Source organism: Microcaecilia unicolor, chromosome 3 (assembly GCF_901765095.1).
Source record: "Microcaecilia unicolor chromosome 3, aMicUni1.1, whole genome shotgun sequence".
NCBI lineage: Eukaryota > Metazoa > Chordata > Amphibia > Gymnophiona > Siphonopidae > Microcaecilia > Microcaecilia unicolor.
In genome coordinates this window covers 467334130-467361139 of record NC_044033.1, presented here as the reverse complement: position 1 = coordinate 467361139, position 27010 = coordinate 467334130, and the positions used below count along the sequence as shown (strand labels likewise).

The following is a 27010-nucleotide window of genomic DNA, read 5'->3' as shown; positions in this document are numbered from 1 at the left end:
AACCTGTGATGCCTCTCAACATTCACAACCATCCCACCCCTCATTCCCTATCCCATTCCCTCCCTCCCACCCAAAAAGAGGGAAGGGAAACCATTCCCAGCAAAGGAATGTAGCTGCCCAAACCCATCAAAGAGTTACAGCGTGATTAAAGTGAGATTCCGGGCCTTAGGAGGAATGGATGAAATATAAGGGTCTCAGATGGACAACTGTTTCTTTCTCTTAAAAGACAGATTAACCTTTTGTTTCTCCATCACCATAGTATGATGTAACAGACTACTCCAACCCCAAAAAGAAGGGGAATCAGAAACAGACCAAATCTTCAGGATTGACTTTTACCTAATAATGCTGCCTTACGGAGAAGCATACGGCCACCCCTGCTCATAAGATTCTTTAATGAGCTCTCCTTGCTCTTTCTGAAGAGTTCAGTCTATTGGTGGTGCTTTACTACACTACACTAGTGCCTGTTGAAGGCTCCAGTGTGATTCTACATGCCAAACTGATCACCACCAGGTACACCAGTTCATACGAGTCTAGTGGTTTAAAGAGATTTTTAAAAGAGAAAGAATGTAATCAGATGTATTATTTCTAATATTGGACAATAAGTATGTTTTTAATGAAATGATTTGACTATACACTGTATTGGCCTTGAAGAAGCCAACCAGATGATCAATGTGGAATAATGAATTAGACGAGTAATATCTGGGGATAATCAGGTTAATACCACTTTTTTTTTCTGTTTACTGTTTAATTGATTTCCTTGTCTTGTTTCACTCTCCCTATTTAGTGGTCCAATTCCCCCTTCTCTTTCCCCTCAGACCCTAGCTGCGCACTTCCATAATAAAATCCATAAGATTAACCTTGAATTTTCATTCAAGCCCTCCCCACCTCTCTCTCCCTTAGTCCACACCCCCTACTCTCTTTCCTCTTCCTCCTTCTCTGAAGTTTCTACTGAGGAAACTGCCCTTCTTCTTTCCTCCTCCAAATGTACTACCTGTTCATCTGATTCCATCCCTATTTATCTACTTAATACTATCTCTCCTACTATCATCCCTGTCATCTGTCACAACCTTAATCTCTCACTCTCCACTACAAGTGTTCCTAACGTCTTCAAACATGCTGTTGTCACTCCACTCCTTAAAAAACCCTAACTTGACCCTACCTGTCCCTCCAACTATCGCTCCATCTCCCTTCTTCCTTTCCTCTCCAAAGTACTTGAACGCGTCGTGCATCGCCGTTGTCTCGACTTTCTTTTTTCTCAACCTATTCTTGACCCACTCCAATCTGGTTTCCGCCCTCTTCACTCTACTGAAACTGCACTTACCAAAGTCTCTAATGACCTGCTGATGGCTAAATCCAGAGGTCTCTATTCTATCCTTATCCTTCTTGACTTATCTGCTGCTTTCGACACTGTTGACCACACCATACTCCTAGATACACTATCCTCGATTGGATTCCAGGGCTCTGTTCTTTCCTGGTTCTCCTCTTACCTCTCACTTCGCACTTTCAGTGTTCACTCTGGCGGTTCCTCTTCAACTTCCATCCCGCTTTCAGTTGGTGTCCCCCAGGGTTCTGTCCTTGGACTCCTCCTTTTCTCCATCTATACCTCTTCTCTTGGTACCCTGATTTCATCCCATGGCTTTCAATACCATCTTTATGCAGATGACTCTCAGATCTACATCTCCACCCTGGAAATCTCAACCGTAATCCAGAACAATATTTCATCCTGCTTGTCTGACATTGCTGCTTGGATGTCCCAATGCCATCTGAAGCTAAACATGACTAAAACTGAACTTCTCATTTTTCCCCCTAAACCCACTTCCCCCCTTCTCTATCTCCGTTAATGGCTCTCACATCCTCCCTGTCTCCTCGGCTCGTAACCTTGGAGTCATCTTTGATTCCTCTCTCTTCTTCTCTGCGCATATTCAACAGATCGCCAAAACCTGTCACTTCTTTATCTACAACATTTTTTTTTGTTACATTTGTACCCCGCACTTTCCCACTCATGGCAGGCTCAATGCAGCAGGCAATAGAGGGTTAAGTGACTTGCCCAGAGTCACAAGGAGCTGCCTGTGCCGGGAACTGAACTCAGTTCCTCAGTTCCCCAGGACCAAAGTCCACCACCCTAACCACTAGGCCACTCCTCCACTTAGCAACATTCGTCCCTTCCTTTCTGAATACACTACCAGAACCCTTATCCAAACCCTTGTCACCTCTCGCTTGGATTATTGCTATTTGCTTCTCACTGGTCTTCCACTCAGCCATCTCTCTCCTCTCCAGTCTGTCCAAAATTCTGCAGCACGACTTATTTTCCACCAAAATCGATATACCCACACTAGTCCACTCCTCAAGTCACTTCACTGGCTCCCTGTCCGCTTCCGCATACAGTTCAAACTTCTCTTGCTGACCTTTAAATGCATCCATTCTGCAGCCCCTCATTACCTCTCCACTCTCATCTCTCCCTACATTCCTCCCCGTGAACTCCGCTCACTGGACAAATCTCTCCTGTCGTCCCCCTTCTCCTCCACTGCTAATTCCAGACTTCGTTCCTTTTCCCTCGCGGCACCTTATGCCTGGAATAGACTTCCTGAGCCTGTACGTCTAGCGCCATCTCTACCTGTTTTCAAATCTATGCTGAAAACCCACCTTTTCACTACTGCTTTTGGCTCCTAGCCACTACTCGATTGCCCTCCCCTTGTTTCTTCTCACCCAGTACTTCCCTCGCCCTTAATTGTCTTGTCTGTCTGTATTTTTAGATTGTAAGCTCTATTGAGCAGGGACGGTCTCTCTATGTCAGGTGCTCAGCGCTGCGTGCGTCTGGTAGCGCTATACAAATGCTAATAATAATAACAATCAGAATATGTCACATGTACTTGCTCTTTAATCGGAAGTCACCATAGATAATGGATTGTTTTGATAACTTCTGAAGGGTTATGGAGATGAATTAATGTTCAGTGGGATCCAGAGAAAAATTGAAATTAAGGTGATCCTACATGAGAGTACTAATGCCTTAAAACCTATATATACTCAGTGTACCACTCCAAGAAAGCTCTCACAGCTTTATTTATAGTTCTCTGGCCTAGGCTCTACCAAATGACATCTCATTTGCAAGGACAGCATACCAACAGAGCAAAAATGCTACAAGTACTAACTCCTGAAGACTCGTATTTACCTGTACAGACTTTGCAGTTAAGATCAAAAAGATGGTTTTTATGCTGTGTTGTTGTATCTGTGGTAGACTCGGTGTGGTCTTCATCTTTATGGATTTCCTCCATTTTTTCCACTGGTTTATTGGATGGATCCTAAGAGTTAATATAAAAAAAATTCTTATCTATGTGCTCTTCTATATTTTAGATACCATGGTCAAACATTCTAGATTGTAGTGCCCACTCTCAGATCATAAAAACTAGTTTATGTTAACATACCAATATTAATAAGTAACAAGTGCTAACTAGCATGATCTACTGGCTTCCACACTTGTTCTGAAGGAGGAAGAACCCCCCCCCCCCCCTCCTTGCCATCATTTGACCTCCAATGACCTTCAACGCACTCAAACTCCCCCATCATTATCTGATCAACTGCCTTCACAAAGCCCTCCTCCTGCCATTACCCAACCTCCAAACTGCCTTCAACACATACAACCCCCCCCCCCCCATAACAACACAACTAACCCTGCCATCACCTGACCTCTGACTGCCTTCAGCAGATACAATTCTCCCCTCGAGCCTCATAAGTGGCAGCCTCTCCTAGATACCTCTCTCCCCCAAGTCCCAAGGCCCTCAAATAGTTTTCTCCCTAGACCCCACCACCTAGTCTCTGAACTTTCCGGGTGATTCTAGTGTCTAATGGGGTCCGAGCATTGCCCACTCACTCCCATTATTATTATTATTACTAATCATTTCTATAGCGCTACTAGATGTATGCAGCGCTGTACACATTATATACAGGTACTTTCTCTGTCCCTTGAGGGCTCACAATCTAAGTTTTTGGTACCTGAGGCAATGGAGGGTTAAGTGACTTGCCCAAAGTCACAAGGAGCTACAGTGGGAATCAAACCCAGTTCCCCACGGTACCTGGGCTTCAAAATGACCAAGACCTAGGAGAGCAATGTCACAAGTACTACCATTATGGGTCAGGCTTCCATATATGGGCAAAGCAGCAATTATAATAATCACCACCACTAATGCTGATTGCCATGGCCTGAATTTGGCATCCCCCCCTGCCCCCTACTTTAAACGATGCCCTGGTGGTTTTGGGTAGGCAGGGTCGTAATCCCTAGTTGTAGTACTGCAAGACTACTGCTACAGGTCAAGGCTGCCATTTTGAACCTGGGGCTGGCATGGGCAGGAGCAACAGGAGGTCGCTCATACCTGCTTTACTGTAGGCAACCAGGGCATCTTTAATGTAGGCTCAGGGGGCCTAATGAAGGATGGGGGAGGCCTTCGGAAGGGGGATTCTTCCAGGACAGTGATTAAAAATGTGATTAACTGTGATCAGAATGTTTCATCTGGCTTTTAACTGCAAGGAAAAATTAGTTCTTATCTGATAATTTTCTTTCCATTAGTTCCAACAGATCAATCCAGAGACTTGTGGGTTATGTCCTTCTACCAGCAAATGGAAATAGAGAGAGAACTTTAGAGATAGCTATATGTGGCCATGTTCAGCCAGTTTCTCCTCGGTATTGTTGATACCACAGAAGTGGAAACCTGGAAAACCATCCAAACCAAACACTATCCTGCCTCTAAGAATTAAATTAAGAATCTCGACCACCCAAGTGGGAGGTAGATAAACACCACTGTAGTGGATACCGAATTATTCTCTTGATTACCTACAGACAAGTTCTTCAAGTAAAACGTTCTTTTTTTTTTCTTTTTTTTTTTAAGAAGGAAACCAAATGCAGGAATTCTTTCAACACTGTGTCCGAACACGTAATTCAAACAAACCAACAACAGCAGATCGCAGCATAAAAGGGGCAGGCCTCTGGATCGATCTGTTGAGACTAATGGAAAGAAAATTTATCAGGTGAGAATTTTTCCTTTCATGGCACCCCACAGATCAATCCAGAGACTTGTGGGATGTACTAAAGCAGTCCTCAAGCAGGGCAGGACAAACGCACCCCAGCAGACAGCATCGAAAACAGCATCCTCACGAGTTGCCACAACCAATCTGTAATGTCTAGTAAAGAATGCACCAAGGCCCATGTAGTGGCCTTACAAATATCCTCCAATGAAACTAACCAAGATTTAGCATGAGATGTTGCCTGTGCTCTCATGGAACGTGCTCGATCCTGCAATGGAGGGGAACGACCCAGTACTATATAGGCCAAAGTAATTGCCTCCCGTAAACAATGGGCTACCATGGCTTTAGAAGCCATGTGCTCTTTTTTCTGTCCAGCATGACAAACAAACAGATGATCCGACTGGCAGAAGTCATTAGTGACCTCCAGGCAATGCATAAGTATGCAACGAATATTCAGACACCACAGTGTCCGGAACTTGGCGGAATAGTCCTCCCGGCGAAAGGCTGGCAACAAGGAAGGCACTGTCCGAATGCAAATGCCCACCTCCATAAAACAGAGAAATGGCTCCCTGCACGATAAAGCCTGTAGCTCTAACACTCAGGGCGACGCTATAGCTACCAGGAAAAACGTTTTCAGAGTAAGATCCTTCAATGATACGCGATCTAGCAGATCAAAGGGCGGCTGCTGCATTGCCCGCAAAACGAGGTTCAAGTTCTAAGATGGTAATATCGGCAAACGAGGTGGATACAAAATAACATCCAGGTGTGCAGCTAATGAGGAGCCTTTTAGGCAGCCACCAAAATAGACCAGTGCTGCAACCTGCACTTTCAAGGTGTTAAGGGACCCTCCTGCAGAAACGCCAGAATTACAGATACTGATGCAGAAACAGCAAGGACACCCGCCAATGAACACCATGCTTCAAACGTGCGCCAGACTCTCACATACACTGCAGAAGTAGAGCGTTTTCTGGCCTGCAGCATGATTTCAATGACTGCTTTGGGATAACCTTTCTTTCTTAGACCTGCTCTCTGAAAAGCCATGCTGTAAGACCAAAGGAGGAGGGAAACTTCATCCGAATGGGTCCCTGACAAAGCAGACTTACCTGAACTGTTGGACGCAGTGGGCGATACACCAGCACCTGATTTGATCAGCATACCAGGGGCGCCGATGCCAATCCAGCGCTACTAATATTACCCTTCTGGGATGTCTCGAAATCCTCCCCACGATTCACCCCACCACGGGCCACGGGGCAAACATGTAAAGCAGCTTGGTGGGCCAGCTTTGGATCAGGGCATCTATGCCCCCTGAGCCACCCCTGCTGGCCATGAGATACAGCACTGACATCCCCCAGCAGTCTGTGATCAGCTGGAATGTTCTTGGCAACAGCTCCCATTCTCCTGGGTCTAGGACGTGCTGACTGAGAAAATCTGCCTGTAGATTTGCCAAACCTGCGATGTGCACCACAGAAAGCAGGGTCAGGTGTGCCTCTGCCCAAATGCAGAGGAGTTCTGTCTCCTTCAACAGGGAGCGCTCTTTGTCCCCCCTTTGTCTGTTCATGTAGGCCACTGCCATTACATTGTCTGACAGCACCCACACTGGGCACCCATGTAGGATGTTCACAAACTCCCGGAATGCCAAACAAATTGTCCGCAACTCCAACCTGTTGATGGACTAGGTCACCTCCACTGCAGACCAAGACCCTTGGGCCATCATGCCCAGGCAATGAACTCCCCAACTGGAGAGGCAAGCATCTGTTGTCACTAATACCCAGGCTGGCATAGCCATGGGAAAACACTTCTGAAGGTGCTCCGTCTTCAAGCACTACTGCATGGCTGATTAAGCCCACAGTGTCCATGGAGCCCTGCCCTGGTAATCTTCTGATAGGAGTGACCATCGGGCTAGTAGGGACAACTAAAGTGTTCGCATATGACTCCCGGTCCACGTCATTACTTCCAATGTGGATGCCATAGACCTCAATACCTGAACGTAGTCCCATGACCGAACCATCAACCTTAGTTTATTCTTCAGCTGGTTCTGTAGCAGGAGCCTGCGCTCCGCCGGTAGAAATATCTTCCCCATTCTGGTGTTGAAAATCACACCCAGGTTCTCCAGAGACTGCAACGGGGTTAGAAGGCATTTTGGCACATTGATAACCCAGCCCAAGGACTGTAGTAGACCATTCACCCTGTCTGTGGCCTTTAGACTCTCTTCGTAGGACAGTGCTCGAATGGGCCAATCACCCAAATAGGGATGCATCTGAATCTCATCTTTCTGGAGTGCTGCCACTACAACTACCATGACCTTCGAAAAGGTAGTAGAGAGTCCAGAGCACTGCCTGGAACTGCATGTGTTGCCTGAGCACCACAAACCACAGAAATCTTTGATGAGGCGTCCAAATAGGGATGTGTAGATAGACCTCTTTCAGATCGAGCGTAGTCAAGAACTCTCCCGGTTGCACCACAGCAATGACCGATCGCAATATCTCCAGTCTAAAATGCCGAATCTGTAAGGCCTTGTTGACGGATTTAAGGTCTAGCACAGGGCAAAGAGAACCACCCTTTTTGGGGCCCACAAAGTAAACAGAGTAACAACCTTGGACACACTCCTCCAGGGGTACGGGCCATATTGCACCTCGGCGCAGCAATTCAGCCAGTGTGTCTCACACTGCCGCTACTTTGGTCACTGCTTTGCATGAAGACTCCCGAAAAAGGTCTGACAAGGATCGGCCAACTCTAGCTTGCACCCATCTCATATAACCTCCAAAACCCAATCATCTGACGCTACCCTGGCCTATTCCCCAGAAAATGGGACAATCAACCCCCTTCCACTGGTAGGGAAATCAGGAGGGAGGTAAACACTTTTTCATATCACTGTAGATACAAAGAATGTTTCCGAGGATAAGGGGCAGTTTTGAATAAATAGATTTGATTATGGGTACAAGTGGGATTTTATTCATATTCAGCGACATGTTCTCTCCTGAAAGCACACAATCTCCCTAGATGCACTCAAAATTCTCTCTAGTCTAATCAAAAACTAAAGTCTCATGCTGCATAGGATGTCTAGGTACAAACTGGGTCATCCAGATCAGGGCAATCAAAATTCAAAGCGTATGTCAGGTTCTGCAGAATGTGGAGTCTATATTAAAATACATAAAAGGACAGAGACAAATATGTGTTTATTTGTAGGCATATACAGCAGGACATCAATTTCACAAAAAACTTTCAAAAAAGATCACCACATGGAGCTTTTACACATATGTGTAAATTGTGTTTACCAGCACTTACATGTTTAAGCCCTGGATTTCACATACAAAAGGAGCTAATTAGGAAGCAGTGAAAACGTTTTTATACAACTGCAGTGACAATCCTAGGTCGGCTGCCACCCGGGGTGGATTACCGATGCGCAACCCCCCCCCCCCCCCCGTGCGGATTACCGATGCGCAACCCCCCCCCTCCCCCCCCCCCCCCCCCCCCCCGGTGCATTCTTAGCTGCTGGGAGCAGCCGCGCGGCTCTCGGCTCTGCTGGCTCCCTCTGCCCCGGAACAGGAAGTAACCTGTTCCGGGGCAGAGGGAGCAGGGAACCAGCGGAGCCGACAGGCACACAGCTGCTCTTTGCACCCCTCCAACGGCGTGCACCCAGGGCGCACCGCCCCCACTGCTCCGCCCTTGGTACGCCGCTGTACAACTGCTCCATCATCACTGATGAAAACCCCATGTTCCAGCACGCAGTTAGCTGACGCTTCTACATGCCTTTGAACAGGGATAAATACTGACAGGAAAACTGAGTAAACCTGTATGTATGTGTGCTGCTATTGTAAAATAAGAAATACACATACAGGTTGCTTTTTTTTTTTTGTCTGCCCAAACCACATTCAGAACAGCCCCCTTAAAATCTATCTCCCACACAATCTACATGTGTAAATAGCAAGCATTGTAAAATTGGTATTTAGACTAGTATGCCATTTATACACATAAATGCCATATGGTCATTTTAAAATGACCTACTTTAATAGAAAAACAGATATATGCTACTGTTCTTAATTACCTCAACTACCATTACTTCTTGCTCTTTCACCGATGTTTCACTTTCGATTTCGATTTCTCCTTTGTGTGTAATTTTTGTGATTGGTCGTCTTTCAACTTCTCTCTGTTCTTTCTCAATCATCTCAATTGTCTGTAAAACAGCAACAAAAGTTACAATACATTTTGTATTTCAAGATACAAAATGTCTAGATGCCAACGTCACATGGAGAAGCACTTTCTAATTTTATCTATCCTGTGGCTGGATGTTCTATAACCTCAGAGTAGTGTTATACCAATAGGGAAGCTGAGTGGATGAGAAAGCAAGAGAATGATGGAAAGAGGAAAAAAAGGGAGGGGAGGGAAGATAACAGAGCAAATAAAACTGCAAGCAGAAGTAGTGAACAGTGAGAGACAAAGTAAGGGATGGAGAAGACAGAGCAAAGGGATAAGATCATAAAAACAAGGGGAGGGGGGTGAGATAATTACAAAAATCGGTCAGAAATCTTAGAAGTATATGGACCCTTATTGTCCTCGGTTTGAGAGTTAAACGCTCATTGATAATGTTCATTGGAGGCTGTGTTTCTCCTTTGTTGTATTGTACTTGCTTAAGTAGCCGTTAGTGGCTTGATTTTTTTTTTAATGTTATGTCTCTCAACACTTAATAAAGACTTCTATTGAGGCGGCCATGGGCAAAGAAAGTGTTTACTCTGAGAAATTATATATAAGAAATCATATGAAGGGTTAATTCTGTTAAAATCTGGGGTTTAAAAGCTTGAAGTTAGAATTCTAACTTTTTACTTTGCAACTAAAGTGAAGGTATGCCAGATGGTTCATATTATTTCAATGTCTAGCTTGGCCGAGCTAAGGTTAGGAAAGGTCAGTGAGAAATGAAACTCTGTCCCTTGTGAATTGCCAATGCTAGCTGGCACAGCTGTAAACTATTATGAATGAATAAAGGAATGAGCCAGACATATGATTAATTGTAGTTTAAAATGCTTAGATAGAAAATACTATTTAGAGAGAGAGAGGCAATAGATTAGTATTTACAAGTTTTTGATATTTAGAATATGTCTTATAAGAAATACTGATTCTGTGTAAATTAATAAGGTTTGTGTCTGTGTAGAATATCTGTTAAATTCTGTATTACTCTTTGTCTGCTGTTTAAGAGGTCAAGCAAGGACTGCATTGAGGAGATCAACATGTGGTTTGACTTAGCCATAGTTCTGGCTGGTTCAATGTATAAGCTGATAGGTGAAGAGGTCAGAACTAGTCAGCTCTCTTCTCCTTGATTAATTATAGCTAAGTGTAGGACTGGCCTCCTGGAAGTAATAACCTGATATGTATGCTATTAAGTAAGATTGGCTTTGACCCCTTTAATGAATGCCAGAGTTTAGTTAGCAGTTAGTACTAGGAATATGAGAAATCAATCATAATAACATGTAAGAGACTGGAGACCAAATGTCTGGCTTAAGGGGCCCCAGGTCAGAGGTCAGTTTAGGATGTCTGGAACCTATGTAACTGATATTTCAAAAGTAATGATTGGTTGAGGCAAGGTAGCCAATCAATTTCTTAACCAATTGGGAGTAAAGGGGGCTAGGCTAGGAGGAGGGCTTAGGACCCTATTTAAGTAGGAGCAGAAGCAGTTTACGTCAGGAGGAGCTCAGAAGAAAGAGAAGGACAGAAGGAACAGACAGAAGAAGGAGAAGACAGCATAAGAAGAGAGCTAGAACTGATGTCTTGCTTTGTTTGCTGGCAAATAAAGAAGATTTTTCTCTCATACTGGTGTGTGCTGTCTGACTCCTGAAGCATCACAAATTCATGCCTCCATTCCTGCAACAATTCTTGGTGGCAGCGGTGGGATGAATCCTGCATTAATCCCAGCACCCAACTGACTGGAGAACATTCGCCGGGTATGTATTCTGTATTTTGTATTGTAATTCTAGCTAGAAAATTGTAAATCAGCCCCTCAAACAAATTGAGGAAGGAGAGCCTGATCAACTCTCAGCGAAGGCCCTAGTACCTTCTAATCTAGAGGAGATTAGAAGCGAAAACGCTTGAGCTTATCTGTATCTGAGAAATCTGAAATTGTTGGGTGGGATTTTCTGTACTGAATGAATGTGTGATGCCTGAATGTTAACTGAGTGCGGACTTCTTATAGCTGCATTTCCAATTAACGCGAGTTCAATTGGTCAGCAACGGAAGGAAGCGATTGTTGTCTGTCTACCTAGTGTCTCGAGAGTGCAGACCCCTTACTGCATTCTCAAAAATTCCCCCCCTCTTTGTGTGTTGTAACTGTAAGCATTATGGGTGGGACATCATCTAGACAAATTGCTACCCCCCTAGATTGTATGCTTAAAAACTTTAAAAAAGGCTTTTTAATTAATGACTATGGACAGACTTTAAGCTCAAGTACTTTAAGAACCTTGTGTGAAGTTGAGTGGCCATCTATGGGAGTGGGGTGGCCCCCTAGTGGCAGCTTAGATATTGAAGTAATCCGGAAGGTCTACAGCATAGTTGTAGGAGAACCAGAATATTCTGAACAACTCCCTTATATAGATTCCTGGGCCAGCCTTGTGACTGACCCTCCCTCGTGGTTGAAAACTTATATGGGATCCCCAGTAAAATTCATGTTAGGCCGTGTTCAAAGAAAGATTAGAAAATCTAAACTAGAAGAGGGAAAGAGCCCCAGGAAGCTTACCACCCAATCGGTGGCTTCCGCCCCTACCCTGTCTGAGAAACCCATACTCTCTGATGACCCCTCAGATCTTGAGCCACCACCTTATGGCCCATTGTTGGGGTTCCGTGCTACCCCCAGAGATCCACGCCGCCCAGCTCAAGCCTCTCCAGTACAGGCTTCTCCGGATAGTTCCTCTTCTGTGCGAACCCCACCACATCCTAGGTTGGACTTTTCACCTGGCCTCTACCCTTCTGTGCCAAATCCTCTCCTGTTAACCTCTGAAGACCCGTTTTGGGTTCCACTCCCTGACTCCTCAACTCCTGACAGCCCAGCCTCTCCCTCTAATACCCCTACCCACTCATCAGGGGCCCGGCATCCCTTTCAATGGACTGACTCACCTGTGACCACCTCTCAGTCTATGAGTACCCCTCCCCATCCCTCAGGGGTTCAACATACCTCCACTGAATGGGTTAGACCTGCTGCAATCACCTTTGAGCATGATAGGAGGGTAGCTCCTAGCTCTACCTCAGGTTCCATTCCCACCTCCTCGAGAGTTCTGCCACTTCGTCAGGTAACTACCACTCGACCAGATCCTAATAATCAGGGTCAGGTTATACAGGCACAGGCCTATCAGTATGTACCCTTCACAACCACCGATCTCCTGAATTGGAAGACGCATTACCCCTCTTATACTGAAAAGCCTCAGGCAGTGGTGGACCTAGTGGCTAGCATTATGGCCACCCATAACCCAACCTGGACTGATTGTCAACAACTTCTCCTGACCCTCTTCACAACTGAGGAGAGGCGGAAGATTTTGCAAAATGCTGAGGCCATCACGCGAGAGCGTGTCCCCGGGGGGACACAGGACCCAGAGGGGTGGGTTAGAGCTCGTTTCCTCGCGCAGCTCCAGATTGGGATCCAATGATGGGCAGCACTATGAACTGTTGTCTGGCTATTGCCGGGACTTGCTGGAAGGTATGAGGAAAGGCATAAAGAGGCCCATTAATCTGGCAAAGGTCTCTGAAATTCTCCAAGGGGCAACTGAATCCCCTGGGGCCTTTTTAGAGCGACTAATTGAAGCCTACAGAACATACACCCCATTTGACCCTGAAGCCCAAGAAAATCAGAGAATGGTGAATAGTGCATTGGTGGCCCAGAGTATGCCAGATATCCGGAAGAAGTTTGCAGCGTCAGGAGGGATTCGCAGGGATGAATACCACCCAGCTAATTGAGATCGCAACCAAGGTTTTCATTAATAGAGATCAGGAGGTGCGCCGAGAGGCTGACCGGAAGATGCAGAAGAAGGCCGACCTTTTAGCGGCAGCCATTACTAATTCCACCCTTAACCGAGGTCGACCTCTAGCTAATGGGAAGCCAAAGTGGGACCCCGGACCACCAGTCAGGCCCCGAGATTCCTTCAATCAATCCCGGCCAAGGGGGGAGAATCCAGACCAAGATTGGAGAGGGATCAGTGTGCCTATTGTAAGGAAAGAGGGCACTGGAAAGATGAATGCCCCCAGAGGCGCCAGGGACTGAGAAGGGGACCAGGAGATCGAGGAAGCCGAGGCCGAGTTCGAGAGGGAAGATATGAGCCTCCTGAATCTGACATCATCGGGATAGCCGAGATGGCAGAATGGGACGAATAGGACAGACCGGGTTCCTACAAACTGGGCTCCCAGGAACCTATGGTCAAGCTAACTATAGGGAGCCGCTCAATTCCATTTATGATTGATACAGGAGCTGAACATTCTGTTGTGACGGAGCGATTAGCGCCTGTGTCTGGAAAAAACTGTCCGAGTGGTGGGAGCCACGGGGGTGCAGAACCGGAGGCCTTTCCTGACAACCCGTAGATGCCAATTAGGCTCACACATAGTCACTCATGAATTCCTGTATATGCCAGACTGTCCAATCCCTTTGTTAGGCGAGACCTGCTGTCCAAGCTTAGGGCCCAAATTTCCTTTGACTCTGATGGCCAGACTTCAGTCTCCTTTCGGCCCCCGATATCCAGCCCTAAGGGTATATTGAGTTTCTGCTGCCCTCTTGAAGAAGAATGGCGGCTGCATCAGTCACATAGCCAAGTTGACCTACCCCTGGCAGACAGCTTTCAGGTCAGTGGGGTATGGGCAGAAGATAATCCCCCAGGGTTGGCCCGAAATATTCCTCCTGTACATGTAGACTTACTTCCAAGTGCCCGGCCAATCCATCTTCGCCAATACCCAATTCCCAGAAAGGCTCTGGAAGGGATTCAAGCACATTTGAATCGTCTGTTATCTCATGGAATTATTCGTCCTTGCCAGTCTCCATGGAATACGCCATTGTTGCCAGTTCAGAAGCCAGGGACTGAGGACTACCGGCCAGTCCAAGACTTACGAGTGGTTAACAAATCCACTATTTCATTACACCCTGTAGTGCCTAATCCATATGTCCTGTTAGGATTGATACCTTCTGGGGCTACCCATTTCACAACACTAGACCTAAAAGATGCCTTCTTTTGTATTCGGGTGGCCCCCGCCAGTCAACTGCTTTTTGCCTTTCAATGGGAAAAACCCAGTAACAGGAAGGAAGCTTCAGTATACATGGACCCGCCTGCCACAGGGGTTCAAGAATTCCCCCACCATTTTTGGGACAGCCCTAGGGCAAGACCTTAAGACTTTTAAATCTGAGCCTTCCAGGCGAGTTTTACTCCAGTATGTATATGACCTCCTGATTGCAGCAGTGACCCAGGAAGAGTGTTTTGAGGCTACTAGAGAATTGCTGGAGCTACTCTTGGATGCAGGCTATAAGGTCTCACGCTCAAAGGCCCAACTTTGTCAGTCAGAAGTGAAGTATCTGGGCTTTTGCATTTCCCAGGGAAGTCGGAGACTGGATGCTAGTAGGAAGCAAGCGGTAGCTGCAATTCCCCAACCCAAGTCCAGAAGAGAAGTTAGGGCTGGGAGCAGCTGGATTCTGCAGAATTTGGATTCCAAATTTTGCATTGATGGCGAAACCCCTTTACCAAGCCACAAAGGGGGGTGAAAAGGAACCATTTGAATGGGGACCTACTGCTCAACAATCCTTCATTGCCATAAAGAAAGCCCTACTCCAAGCCCCTGCGTTAGGCCTTCCTGATGTGGAGAAACCTTTCTCATTGTATGTCCATGAGCGACAGGGGGTTGCTCTGGGTGTGCTGACCCAGATGATGGGATCCTGGCAGAGGCCTGTTGCATACCTGTCTAAACAGCTGGATGGAGTGGCTAAAGGATGGCCAGCCTGCATGAGGGCCATTGCAGCAACAGCCTTACTGGTCCAGGAAGCTGATAAGTTGACCTTGGGGCAAGAACTGGTTGTTAAAGTCCCCCATGCAGTTCTCACCCTCATGGAGTATAAGGCAACCACTGGTTTACAAATAACCGCATGGTTAAGTACCAAGCCAGCTTGTGTGAGAATCCACGGATACACCTGGAAACAGTGGCTACATTCAATCCTGCTACTCTTTTGCCAGCATCTGAGGGACCACCAGATCATGACTGTATCCAAACTATGGATGAAGTGTACTCCAGTCGACCAGATCTTAAAGATGTTCCGTGGAGGGACCCAGATGTAATTTATTTCACAGATGGAAGCAGTTATGTGGAGAACTCCAAGCGACTGGCAGGCTATGCTGTGGTGACAGAGGACAAGGTGATAGAAGCGAGAGCCCTGCCCCAAGGAACTTCAGCCCAGAAAGCAGAACTTGTGGCCCTCATACGAGCTCTGGAGTTAGCAGCAGGACTGGTAACCAACATTTATACTGATTCCAAATATGCCTTCACAACTCTACATGCTCATGGAGCTTTGTATAAGGAAAAGGGACTCATAAATGCTGCAGGCCAACCTGTTAAGTATGGACCTGAAATACTTCAGCTGCTAGAGGCTGTGTGGGCCCCTAAGAAGGTAGCTGTTATTCACTGTAGGGGACACCAAAGAATAGATACTCCAGTGGCCCGAGGGAACCGCCATGCTGATCGGGTGGCCAAGGAAGCTGCTCGAGGACCCCCAGCAAGTACTGTGACCCCCCTGTTCCAAATCCGACTGCAAGAATGGACACCTATATATACCCAAACGGAAGAGAAATGGGCTCAAGAAGAAGGTGCAGTAAGGAGACCTGATGGCTGGTTACATCTCCCTGATACCAGAGTTCTGGTGCCACGCCACCTAGCTTGGCCTGTAGTGTCTCAAGCTCATGACCTATCACACTTAGGGAAAACAGCACTAGCCCGCCTACTCAATCGAGTAGTGGTGCTGGAAGGATGGATAGTCTGGTTGCCACTGCCCTCTGCCCGATGTACTCTCTGTGCCCAGAATAATGCTCGTCAGGGACCCCGTATTCCACCAGGAGTTCAGTCTAGAGGACTAACACCCTTTGAGTCCCTAGTTATAGACTTCACAGAAATGCCCAGGAGTGGTAGGTTCCGATACCTCTTAGTCATGGTTTGTACCTTTTCTGGGTGGGTGGAAGCATATCCTACAGTCACTGAGAAAGCCACAGAAGTAGCTCGAGCCCTCCTTAGGGATGTCATCCCCAGGTATGGACTGCCCCTTGCCATAGGTTCAGATAATGGTCCCGCCTTTGTTGAAGCTACACTTCAGGCCCTGTCCCGCGCATTGCGCATTACCTGGAAATTGCATTGTGCCTATCGTCCCCAGAGTTCAGGGCAGGTTGAGCGGGCAAACAGAACCTTGAAAAATAGCCTAGCAAAGATTTGTCAGGAAACCCAATTGAAATGGCCACAGGCATTGCCACTAGCCCTCTTCCGCCTCCGATGCACTCCAACTAAAGGAACAGCCCTTTCTACCCTTTGAAATTGTAGTATGGGAAGCCCCCAGCCATTTTACAGGGAATTAAGGGAGACATAGGGATTTTAGGGTCTGCCCAGGTGCAGGAGCAGGTAGCCCTCCTGGGTAAGATAATTTCTGAGCTTCAGTCTTATGTGAGAGAAATAAACCCTGTCCCCTTCCAGGCTCAGGTACATTCCTTCCTGCCAGGGGATAGAGTTTGGGTGAAAGACTGGAAGCTCCAGCCTTTGGGGCCCCGATGGAAAGGACCTTTTACTGTTTTGCTTTCTACCCCTGCAGCTGTGAAGGTCGCAGGGATTACTCCATGGGTCCATTGGTCTCGAATTAAGTCTGCTGACCAGACTGAGCCCAGCACGGATCAGACGGAGCCTAGACAGTGGAGAGCAGAAAGAGATCCAGCGGAGCCATTGAAGTTGCGCTTGACCCGAACCAAAGAATCTACTAGCTGAAAAGAAGGGTCAACTGCATACTGCAGGAGCGGCTGAACTTCGGCTTCACACTGAGACTCTTTCTTGCTCTGATTCTGGCTTTCTTGGAATTTGAGAGCTTGATCCTTGTCAGTTGAGGGTCTATCCCAACTGGTATAAGAACTCAAAGACTGAGAACATTATATTAGAGTAATCTGTGATTAGCACAGACTGTTGAAATATTATTGCTTAATTAGTTTTGCTGTATTTGTTTAGATTAGGAAGAAAGAAAATGTTAGTAGTTGGATGCTTTTGTTGTTTTCTACTCCTTGCCTCCTTGTTCCTAATACCCCAACTCGCTCCAACCTTTGGTTACACTCTGTCTAGGAACTAATTAGCCAGGCAAAGATTACTTCCCCTTGTATTGTGTGTTCCCGATTTTCTCCTTATACTACAGATGTCCCAGCTGTTCCTGTTCCTGTGCAACTCCCAGCTCTTATACCTCCCTACTTTTCGAGTTCAGGTCCTTGGAGCCAGGATTATACTTGGTGGTCCTTTTATAATGCTACTTCCCCTCTGAATCTTCTCTAAGGCCAGTTTTTACGTCTCCCTATCCAGCTTCTGGAGTGTTTTGTTTAACAAGAAGCATCTCAACTGTTCTTCCCATTCCCTGTAACTATACTAATGTTCTCCCAGAAAAAGGAGAATCTGTGTGGGTAGTTTCTCCAGGTACTCCTATGTGCCCTGCTACCATACCTGTAGATTATGACCCAGGTGATTATCTGGCTCCTAAGCGTACCACTGAGAAGACTATAGTGTCCAAGCTTATTTTCTCACTTTCATAAGTCCCGGGGTATGAAGAGTTATTAACAAATGAGCAGCCTGTCACAATTGGGGATTGGCGCCTATGGTGTGCAAAGTCTCCATTTCGTTCTTCGTTCCCCCTGGGATAGGGGCTCGCATTATGGGCACCCTAAGTACCCTGTCCAGCCTGAGCCAACATTTATTGGGAACTTTCCTCACCCTCTCCTTGGTCATTACTGGCTCTGTGTAATGTCCTCCACATGATTCTTCCCCCTACATATAATTTTTGTGTATTGGTACCTTGAATTATTTTCCTAAAGTTATTCCTCTTAAGCCACTATCCCCGCACCCGCTCTAAGCGAGAGGCTTTGTCCTTACCCTCCTCCGTTGCCACAGAGGATGAGGCGATTGAATTAGCCCTCCAGTATATTAATTCTACTTATCCTCTGACTAAAAAGAGACTTGTAGCCCTTTCTGCCACGGCCTGGATTCCAATTGGAGGCCCGGTAGCGGGTATTACTGAACTAGGTATGGCTACCGGAGACTTCAATCCCTACTCCATGTTTTAGTTCATGAGCTGAACGTGGTAGTCAATGCATTGGCAGGATCAAATTAATGAATTAAGTATAGTTTCTCGGTATAATCGTATGGGCCTTGACTACCTCTTTGCAGCCCAGGGTGGTCTCTGCACAGTGCTAAATTCTTCAGAGTGCTGTACTATTGTCATAATAGGACGCATGTGGTTAGGCATGCCATGGATAAAGTCCTACAGTTGGCTAGCCTTAATGTGGAAGATTACCGAGGAGGATTAGACCTTACCTCCTGGTGGTGGTCATTGACCTCCTGGATACGTCCCTTGTTCATTTCCCTAATAGTCTTAGTTTTAGCAGGGTTGTTGTTTTGTTTCCTGGCCTCATGTGCTTCGGCAGTATGCCGTCGAACCTTAACAAGTAGGGTAATGGTGGTTCATAAGTCTATTCCTAATTAGGATCACTATAATCTCCAGAGTTTGAGTTGTGAGACTTATCTCTGCATAAGCTGATTTTAGTCTCAAAGGGGGGAATGAGGCGGCCATGGGCAAAGAAAGTGTTTACTCTGAGAAATTATATATAAGAAATCATATGAAGGGTTAATTCTGTTAAAATCTGGGGTTTAAAAGCTTGAAGTTAGAATTCTAACTTTTTACTTTGCAACTAAAGTGAAGGTATGCCAGATGGTTCATATTATTTCAATGTCTAGCTTGGCCGAGCTAAGGTTAGGAAAGGTCAGTGAGAAATGAAACTCTGTCCCTTGTGAATTGCCAATGCTAGCTGGCACAGCTGTAAACTATTATGAATGAATAAAGGAATGAGCCAGACATATGATTAATTGTAGTTTAAAATGCTTAGATAGAAATACTATTTAGAGAGAGAGAGGCAATAGATTAGTATTTACAAGTTTTTGATATTTAGAATATGTCTTATAAGAAATACTGATTCTGTGTAAATTAATAAGTTTGTGTCTGTGTAGAATATCTGTTAAATTCTGTATTACTCTTTGTCTGCTGTTTAAGAGGTCAAGCAAGGACTGCATTGAGGAGATCAACATGTTGGTTTGACTTAGCCATAGTTCTGGCTGGTTCAATGGTATAAGCTGATAGGTGAAGAGGTCAGAACTAGTCAGCTCTCTTCACCTTGATTAATTATAGCTAAGTGTAGGACTGGCCTCCTGGAAGTAATAACCTGATATGTATGCTATTAAGTAAGATTGGCTTTTGACCCCTTTAATGAATGCCAGAGTTTAGTTAGCAGTTAGTACTAGGAATATGAGAAATCAATCATAATAACATGTAAGAGACTGGAGACCAAATGTCTGGCTTAAGGGGCCCCAGGTCAGAGGTCAGTTTAGGATGTCTGGAACCTATGTAACTGATATTTCAAAAGTAATGATTGGTTGAGGCAAGGTAGCCAATCAATTTCTTAACCAATTGGGAGGTAAAGGGGGCTAGGCTAGGAGGAGGGCTTAGGACCCTATTTAAGTAGGAGCAGAAGCAGTTTACGTCAGGAGGAGCTCAGAAGAAAGAGAAGGACAGAGGAACAGACTGAAGAAGGAGAAGACAGCATAAGAAGAGAGCTAGAACTGATGTCTTGCTTTGTTTGCTGGCAAATAAAGAAGATTTTTCTCTCATACTGGTGTGTGCTGTCTGACTCCTGAAGCATCACAAATTCATGCCTCCATTCCTGCAACACTATAAATTAAAAAACAAGGCATGAAGGGCTGATCAGAGCAAAGCACAAAAAACAGCCTTACTGAAAACTGTGTTTTGCTCACATTAAACAGCGAAAGAGGTAGGGGATAGGGATAGAACATGTTCCTCTCATTTCTTGGTACACACCGTAGGTACACCTTTCCAGTTGGTAGCTGCCATCAAGATGATGTGTTTCTTTTCCTTTCCTTTGGTGGCAATTTGCTGCACAAAATGTGCAACAGAGCTTACATGACACCTTGGAGTACAATTACTGCCATCAGAACACACTGATTGAATCTTTCTCCCCCTTCCACTATGCTATTCTCAGGCAGAGCTAACCAAGTTATTTAACTGTAGCACATGCTCTGTGGACAGGACTTCTCACCAGTGGATGACATCATTAGACAGAACCCTGCATTAGAAACTTCCCCTGGCTTTGCGCTGTTGAAGAAACTTAGTTTTAGCTGTGCATGTGCAGTTTGTTCCATGCTGCATCGTCATACATAGATGCCTTGGTTTTTTTGTGTAGCAGTAGGATAGAATCCTTTGAGGAACTGGGAATTCTTTTCTGCTATTCAAAGCAAACAGGATATTAAGTCCTCAATTTTTTTAAAGCAAAGATCCTGGAAATCAAAAGAATGAACACTAGAATGGAAGGAGTTGGATCTTAAATCATAAAGATATTCCGCAGGACAGAATGAACAAACCTATTTTACCATCTGGAATCCTTTTGCAAATAATGAGATGAGAGTATGACTGAACACTATATAGCAGCTTTCTTACCTCCTCCATGAAGGACTAACACAAGTGGGCTATTGTCACTGCCATACCCTTGACAATATGCACTGGGTCTACGCCTACACAGGCATAAGTGAACAAGCAGTCTGCTAGTCAAATAAAATGTATTGGCAAAAACAATACCAGACCTATTGAGTTGAAAAGCAACAAAGTTGGATGGACCTTCTAAGTACCTTAGTTTGCCTCCAATTAGGCTAAGTGCTCTTCTGCAAACAACATATGCGGGGCAAGTCCATTATCATCATATGACCTGAGGAAAGGATGGCAGGATGACTCATTCAGGTAAAGCATTTACCCCCTTGAGATCCAGAATGGACTAAAGGTGCCACCCTTCTTGGGGACTACAAAGCAGATGAAGATATTTCTCCAGGCTTCACTAGGCCTGGTGATGTCATTAGAATAGTTCAGTATGTTTACCTGCATCAGCTAGTAGGGGAACTTAACCCATTTGTTTGAACATAAGACCAGCCATACTGGGTCAGACCAATGGTCCATCTTGCCCAGTATCTTGTTTCCAACAGTGGCCAAGCCAGGTCACAAGTACCTGGCATAAACCCAAATACTAGTAACATGCCATGCTACCAATCCAGGGTAAGCAGTAGCTTTCCCATGTCTGTCTCAATAGCAGACTGTGGACTTTTCTCCAGGAACTTGTCCAAACTTTTTTTTAAACCCAGATAAGCTAACCATTGTTACTACATCTTACGGCAAAGAGTTCCAGAGTTTAACTATTCGTTAAGTAAGAAACTTTTTCTTCCTATTTATTATTTTTAATAGTTTCATCCACTCATTCTACATCACTCAGGATTTTGTAGACTAAATCATATCTCCCCTCATCCGTCTCTTTTGTAAGCTGAACAGCCCTAACCTCTTAGCCTTTCCTCATATGAGGGAATTTCCATCCTGTTCATCATTTGGTCGCTCTTCTTTGAACCTTTTCTAATTCCGCTATATCTTTTTTGAGATACGGCACCCAGAACTGAACGCAATATCAAGGTGAGGTCACACATGAGCATACAGAAGCGTTATAGTATTTTTGGGTCTTATCCACATCCCTTTCCTAATAATCTCCAGGCATCCTGTTTGATTTCTGGTTGCCGCACACTGAGTCAACTAGGATCGGATTATTCTTTCTAATTTGCATCACTTTTCATTTGTCCACATTAATTTCAATGCCATTTGGATGCCCAGTCTTCCAATTTCCCTAAGATCTTCCTGCCATTTTTCAAAAGTCTGCATGTATTTTACAACCTTGAATAGCTTTGTGTCATCTGTAAATAATCACCTCACTTGTTGTTCACATTTCCATATCATTTATAAATATCATTTATAAATACATTAAATAACATCTGTCCCAGTACAGAGCCCTGCGGCACTCCACTATTCACCCTCCTCCACTGAAATGACCATTTAATCCTATCCTCTGTTTTCTGTCCAATAATCTCCTATCCCATCACTCTTTTAATTTTTACAGGAGTCTCTCATGAGGAACTTTGTCAAAAATGTTCTGAAAATCTAGATACACTACATCAACCGGCACACCTTTATTCACATGTTTATTCATACTTTCAAAGAATAAAGCAAATTGGTGAGACAAGACTTCCCCTGGTTGAGCCCATGCTGACTCTGTCCCATTATACTATGTTTATTTATATGTTCCATAATTTTATTCTTTATAATAGTTTCCACTATTTACCCGGCACTGATGTCAGGCTTACCCGGATCACTCCTGGAGCCCTCTCTAAAAATAAATTGGTGTTACATTGGCAACCCTTCAATTTTTAGGGACTATGGAAGATTTAATGACAGGTTACATATTACTAACAGCAGATCAGCAGTTTCATGCTTGAGTTCTTCGAGTACCCTTGGATATATGTCATCTGGTCCAAGTGATCTATCATTTTTAATTTGTCGATTTGGCTCAGTATGTCTTCCAGGTTCACAGAGATTTCTTTCAGTTCCTCTGCATCAGCACCCTTGAAAACATTTCCAATACAGGTAGATCTCTTATCTTCTTCCATAAAGACTGAAGCAAAGAATTCATTCAGTTTCTCCACTATGGCTTTGTCGTCCCTGAGCACCCCTTTAGCTACATTGTGATCTAACAGTCCCACAGATTCCCTCGCAGTCTTTCTCCTTCTGCTGCACCCAAAAAAAACTGTTACTATGAGTTTTAGCCTCTGCGGCAAGTTTCTCTTTATATTCTCTTTTTTTTTTTTTTATTTATTTAGATTTTGCTCCACCTTTTTCAGTAGTAGCTCAAGGTGAGTACATTCAGGTTCACTGGATATTTCTCTGTCCCAGGAGGGCTCACAATCTAAGTTTGTACCTGAGGCAATGGAGGGTTGACTTGCCCAAGATCACAAGGAGCAGCAGTGGGATTTGAACCGGCCACCTCTGGATTGCAAGACTGGTGCTCTAACCACTATGCCACTCCTCCACTCCTTTTAGCCTTCTTTATCAATGCTTTGCATCTATCTTGCCAGTGCTTATGCTGCTTCTTATTTTCTTCATTTGGGTTATTTTTTCATTCTTTCAAGGACATTCGTTTGGCTGAAATATCCTTTTTCACTTCACCTTTTAAACAGCTGGCTGTCATTTCTCTTCTTTCCACCCTGGTAAATACTTCCAAGATGGTATTTTTGAACAAGGTCCTAACCTTTACAGCCGATCCTTTTAGCTGGATTGGTCTAACAGGATGATAAGAACCAGTTATGAGTTTCTACTCCTGTTATGTTCTTAATGCACTACTCACACTCCTAAAGGCACTAGAGGCTATTTTTCTGGGATATGATACTGAAGAATAAAGTGGAGGTAGAAACAAAAGACTATACTGAAGGACAAATCTAGGATACGTTGTCACAAGATACTGCAATGGAGAGAACAGGCATATTAAAAAAAAGAAAAAGGGGAAAAAAACTTTAAAAATGTCAAAAATGTTTAATTAAAGGACGCTAATTTTAACAATATTTCACACAAAAGTTGAAGACATCCTGTCACTCTGCAGAAAAAAAACACACAGAACTGGGATGGCCTACTCAACACAGCAAGGGAACTACAGCTGAACTAAAACTTCAACAACAGAAGCTCTCTCATGCAGATCATCATCAGATGACACCGATCTGTGTTTAAGAAAAGCCAAGAAATATTTGTTTCTTCAAATTCATTCCAATTCTATGAATGTCTATCCCTCTATCACAGCTTCCTAACAGTCTTCAACGAACAGTCTGAGAGCAACTGGATGCATGGTATCCTGAAGTAAGCTTTGCACCGTAATTCAAAGGCCTTCAAATTACAGAATCCTTTTACTTGAAAACATTTAAGGTGGCATAAATAACCCAGAACACATGCCCCACATGCATTAATCATTGATAGAGTCTGTTATCAAATATTAATTTGATAAGAAAATGTGAATTCAAAATCCTACTTTTGAATTTCTATTTTTCATGTGGTCAATAAGCCATCACGTGCTATTTTCTTTCATGCCATAAGGATTTCTACAACTGCATATTGTCTTTCCTGCATCAATACAAAAATTCTTCAGACTTCTATATAACCAACAGTCCAGAAAATTTATTTCTCAGCTTTGTGATTTTCTCTTTGCTGTACATCTACTATTTTGTTAATATACATAATGGAAATACTTAAAAGTCAAGGCACAGAGATGCATTGTTTATGTTTCACAAGAGTTAACATCTTACATGTCTGTTCTCTCTCTGTCTCCAAGCTGCTAGTTCTCTAGAAGCCAGTTCTTCTGGGCTCATTCTTATTAGATGGTCAGGGTGATCTCACCTTTTAGGACTCTTTTATATAAGACCCTGGAAATACAAAGTTTTGTAGTAAATAAATGCTAGTTCTTGGTATTGCAGTAATAAACATTAAAAACTTTTGGAATTTCAGTAGCTTCAAAGAAAAAACAGTTTTAATTAAAACCCTGCTAAACAAATAAAAAAATACCTACATTGGTTTTTTGGGTCTTTCAGATTGAACATCAAACTTCGGTATTTGTTCTTATATTTAGAATCTGTATCCCGATAAAAAGAAAATAGTTCTCTCTCAATCTTTGCTGCAACTTTTGTCGCTCTTTCTTCTGGAATTTTTGAAGCAGATGCCGAGAGCCTAAACAAAGAATTGAGCATTGCTTTAAAACAAAAACACAAAACAAAACAAAAAACAATTAAGGAAAAAATTTAAAAGATTCCTAAATAAGGGATAACTCTACCTTTTTAGTAGGATTTCTTTTAGAGACTGCCTGACACTTTGTCTGATCTGATCAACAGAAGGTTTCGGAGTAGAGGGAACTGACGCACATACATTAACAGCTGGACCCTTTTTTTCAGGTCTCTTTTTCTTGACTTCTTGCTTGTCACCAATTCCTAAAAATTAGTATAATACCAGCAAAAGATAAATTAAAACCTTTAAATAGCTTTTACCTATGATTTCCATTCAGTGCACTGCTTTCTATCATACAATCACTGAATGATGGTTTTTACAATGATGATACAAAATAAACTGTGGTGTTGTCAAACTTTCATTTCAAAGGGTATATGACATCTCCAGTTTGTAAAGTACAATATTCAATTATACAAGTCATAATAAAATATTTCATAGTCAACTCCAGTAAAGTTTGTTTATATTACTTTCTAAAATTGTATAGTTAGTTTTGGTGAAATGCTATTTTCCATTAAAAAGCCCACACAGGGATGCTGTCGAGTGTAATTGTGGCTAACATTCCCAGCAAGCACACCATCTGCAGTCCTAGATCAGCACCTCATTAACCTCTACATATGGAAAGAATGGCTGCAAGACAAAAACAAAAGAAAGACACAGCCCAAATGATTAAAAAAATAGTGACCTAGGAGAATAGTCTGCTCTGACAGGGGAGAATAAGACACTTGGCCAAGCTCCAGAGCATTATGAAATTAGTGACTCTAGTGCATGAACTTTAGATGAAAAAGGTGAACAGATTTGATTTTAGAAAGGACTTATAAAACTTAAAAGCACAGTTGAAGGGGTTGCTTACAAACGGTTTGATGAGTTCAAGCAAAGGTTCCTGGATATTACTTTTTTTTAACATTGTAAACTGCTTTGAAGGTCCCTCGTAAGGCGGGTTAGAAATATTAATAAACTTGAAACTTGATATCAATGATTGAGATGGTGGAGCTGCTTCTTTCTTCACCTCCCTCCAAAAGAAAGCAGATGAATAGCAATCTGAACAATAGATCTGGAAGAATGTTCCCACAGATTTGAGAGAATTGTTGGCAGTCTAGAAAAATTTGAAGGTAACATTGTTACTGGGTTTATGAAGCAGCTTTTGCAAGAAGTACTGAAAACCTGATCCAGCCACTTTGACATCTATCTTGGACTGCCCACAGGTAATACCAGATGCCCCAATAATGGCAGACCAAGAATAATCCTGGTAAAATTATTTCTGTGCTAAGAAATAAGCTTTATAAAGGGCTCAAAAGTCAGGACATTTTACATTGAAATCATCATTGGGTCTCACTGTATCTGGATTACAGTTTGGAAACATCAAGATGTCAGGTGACCTATACAGAGAACAAAATATTAGGCAGGAGAGGAACATACACTTTGGTCTTTTGATCAATAGTAATGGTGGCTGGTATTCTTGTTTTACACCCCTTGAAATTAAAGCATTTATCACAGCCATGGGCATTGTTAAAGGCGAGGTGGAAAGGACACCATCATCACATGATCACCTTAAGGTCCATCAGCATCACCAGAGTGGAGAAAGTCTGTACCTCTAGTGTGACAACTCCCAGTTTCAGTGACAACCATCAATCCCAAGAAATGCCCCAACAACCCCACCCAACTAAAAGGAGGGTTGACCAAGGAGAGAAAATTAGAGCCCAAACTTTTGACAAGCTTGTTTCTTTGAGGATTTCATTTTTCTTTTAACAGTGCTGCAGCCACTGATTGCAGGTTAGCATATATTCCAGCTTTAAAGTAAATTGTTCTCTTTACTTCTCTAAATTTCTTTCACTTCCTTTTGTTAGTTAGTATAGTGGAGGAGTAGCCTTATGGTTAATGAGCTGAGAACCTGGGGAACTGAATTCAATTCCCACTGTGGTTACAATCAAAACGGTTTATATATTATATACAGGTACAGTATCGATTATCAAACATAAACAGAACCAAGCCATTGTCAGATGAGTGAAAGTCTAATAATACGAAAACAATGGAACCCCTTAAAAAGGCATGGAAAACATACTTTATAGGGTA

At 43.8% G+C, this 27010-nt stretch overlaps 1 protein-coding gene across 1 annotated transcript in view; it reads right to left on the bottom strand.

Moving 5' to 3' along the window:
* Nucleotides 1–27010, bottom strand: part of PHF3 (PHD finger protein 3) — a 264231-nt gene that overhangs the window by 89456 nt on the left and 147765 nt on the right. The window contains 6 exon segments of the mRNA XM_030199001.1: nucleotides 3170–3299; nucleotides 9062–9190; nucleotides 24469–24551; nucleotides 24554–24585; nucleotides 24725–24886; nucleotides 24990–25143. Of these exon segments, the coding sequence (XP_030054861.1) occupies nucleotides 3170–3299; nucleotides 9062–9190; nucleotides 24469–24551; nucleotides 24554–24585; nucleotides 24725–24886; nucleotides 24990–25143 (690 nt within the window).